This window comes from Pinus tabuliformis, chromosome 2_2, assembly GCF_031772625.1.
Source record: "Pinus tabuliformis cultivar Carrire ecotype Pingquan chromosome 2_2, CPIR1, whole genome shotgun sequence".
NCBI lineage: Eukaryota > Viridiplantae > Streptophyta > Pinopsida > Pinales > Pinaceae > Pinus > Pinus tabuliformis.
This window is the reverse complement of record NC_142300.1, coordinates 1,172,979,388-1,172,981,560: the sequence shown is the minus strand read 5'-3', so window position 1 is coordinate 1,172,981,560 and position 2,173 is coordinate 1,172,979,388. Positions and strand designations below refer to the sequence as shown.

The window sequence follows — 2,173 nt, the reverse complement described above, 5'->3', positions numbered from 1 at the left end:
TCAACTTCTCTCTACAATCTCTCATGTACTTTTTCCTCAAAAAGCCCTCATAATTATACAATGTAAAAAAAATCATTTAATTAAATGCTCAATCCCTTCAATTCCTCAACAAACCCTAAACTCTCAACATCCCTAAAGGATAGATCTTTATCCCTAAAATCCTTCAACTAATTAAATTTCCTAAAGGATAGATCTTTATCCCTAAACCCTTCAATAATTAAATTTCCTCATATCTTTTTAGATATAAAAAAATATTTACATAAATGCTCACCTTCTCTTATCTAATTCAAATTAATTAATAAAATATTAAAAACATCACACCCCATATTTACAAATTAATATTATTACACACCATATTTACAAATGGAGAAAAGGTCTTGATGCTCCTGCATGAGTGTGTCCCTCATATTGCGTGTAAACGTGGAGTTCACTCACACTAGACTCAAAAACACACTGCAATAGCGTGTTGTTGTGTAGTTTATTCGATCAGCAGAAAATAAAGGGTATGAAGTGTGAGGATAGACTCTATTCTGCTTTGCTTTGCTCTCTTAACTTCTCAGCGCCTCCCTCAATGGAGAAACGCAGTCCAGCAATGCCAGGCGGACTGCAGCTCTTTCTATTACTGCTTAGTATGTCATTAAATTCATCATGCCGAGCCCAAAATGCAGATTGTGCTGAAGAAGACCGGGCTGCCTTACTAGATTTCAAAGCGGGCATCGTTCAGGATCCCACTGGAGCTCTTCAAACATGGAAGGGCAACGATTGCTGTCGATGGAACGGTCTTCTGTGTGACACCCACAACGGTCGAGTGGTAAATCTCATTCTCAACGCAGATCAAGGCAACAGCAGTGAATACATGAGTGGAACTCTATCAGAGTCCATCGGTAATCTCTCTTATCTCAACAAGTTTATTGTTTACAGCTGGAAAAATATGGGTGGAACAATCCCATCTTCCATTTCTCGCCTCTCCGCCTTAACCCATTTTTCTCTGGATAATAACAATCTTACCGGTACCATACCTTCTGCCATCGCCTATCTCACCCAGTTGCAGTCTCTGTCCCTATCGGGGAACCGGCTGAGCGGTCCTATACCACAATCCATTGGAAATCTGCAGAGTTTAACTGCTTTATACTTGGATTCAAATCGACTCTACGCCTCAATTCCTTCCAGCATCGGAAATCTGAGTCGGTTATCCGTCTTGACGCTGAATAACAACCTCTTCTCTGGTCCTATTCCGGAATCCATGGGAGCTCTGGCAAGCTTAAGCAGTCTTGATATATCAAACAATTTTCTTACCGGTAACATCCCTTCTTCGTTTGGAAATCTATCTAACCTTGCTGAGTTGTTGGCCAGCAATAATCGTTTGAGAGGAAGCGTTCCTGAGAGCATGGTGGCATTAAAATATGTGAATCTGGCAAGCAATCAATTGGGTGGGAGTATTCCATCGTCCATTGGAAGTTTAAAGACCTTGGAAGCTCTGGACCTGTCTCATAATGAACTGAATGGAACGATCCCAGAGGAGATGACCCAACTGACGAATCTGACGGAGTTGAACGTTTCCTACAACCATCTGAATGGAACGATCCCAGAGGAGATGACCCAACTGACGAATCTGACGGAGTTGAACGTTTCCTACAACCATCTGTGTGGAATGATTCCAAAGGGCAAACCGTTCAACTCATTCCCAGCTTCTGCATTCGATCACAATGACTGCCTCTGCGGGTGGCCCCTTCCTCCTTGCCATTCAAATTCGGTTTGAAGTGACACTGCTATTCTTATAATAGTTGTTGCTAATACATGGCAATTTTCAGGGGCCTACTATGCAATTTTGGTTGGTTGATAGGGTTCAACCCAATTGATCATCTTGCAAGTTTCTGTAAAGCAGATGTGACATGTTTATGAAAAATTTAAGATAAGCAATCCCTTCGGATGAAAAATTTAAGATAAATTAAAAATTGTAAGGTTGATGAAACTTAACAGGTAAGGTCTGGTGTACTAATTTATTCCGATCATATTTCTTAAATAAATAAATAAATTTACAGAAATAAAAAGGTGTTTCAAATCAGCTATCCCACTCCAGAAAATATGATGAAATGCATGAGGGTACAAGTCTAAGGCAATTGATTTTGCAAATGAGATGTCAGGGGAGGGCCTTTTTGAATATAGATTACAC

At 40.1% G+C, this 2,173-nt stretch overlaps 1 protein-coding gene across 1 annotated transcript; it reads left to right on the top strand.

The window, feature by feature from the left end:
* Positions 1 to 281: 281 nt before the first annotated feature.
* Positions 282 to 1,913, top strand: LOC149197640 (uncharacterized). The gene has a single exon (XM_089403953.1). It carries the CDS (start codon positions 506 to 508, stop codon positions 1,757 to 1,759), a length of 1,254 nt encoding a protein of 417 aa, XP_089260079.1. The 5' UTR covers positions 282 to 505; the 3' UTR covers positions 1,760 to 1,913.
* The last annotated feature ends 260 nt before the right edge of the window (positions 1,914 to 2,173 follow it).

What these genes read in the sequence shown, in the direction of transcription:
- LOC149197640 (XM_089403953.1), top strand. Translation starts at nt 506, where the DNA reads ATGAAGTGTGAGGATAGACTCTATTCTGCTTTGCTTTGCTCTCTTAAC.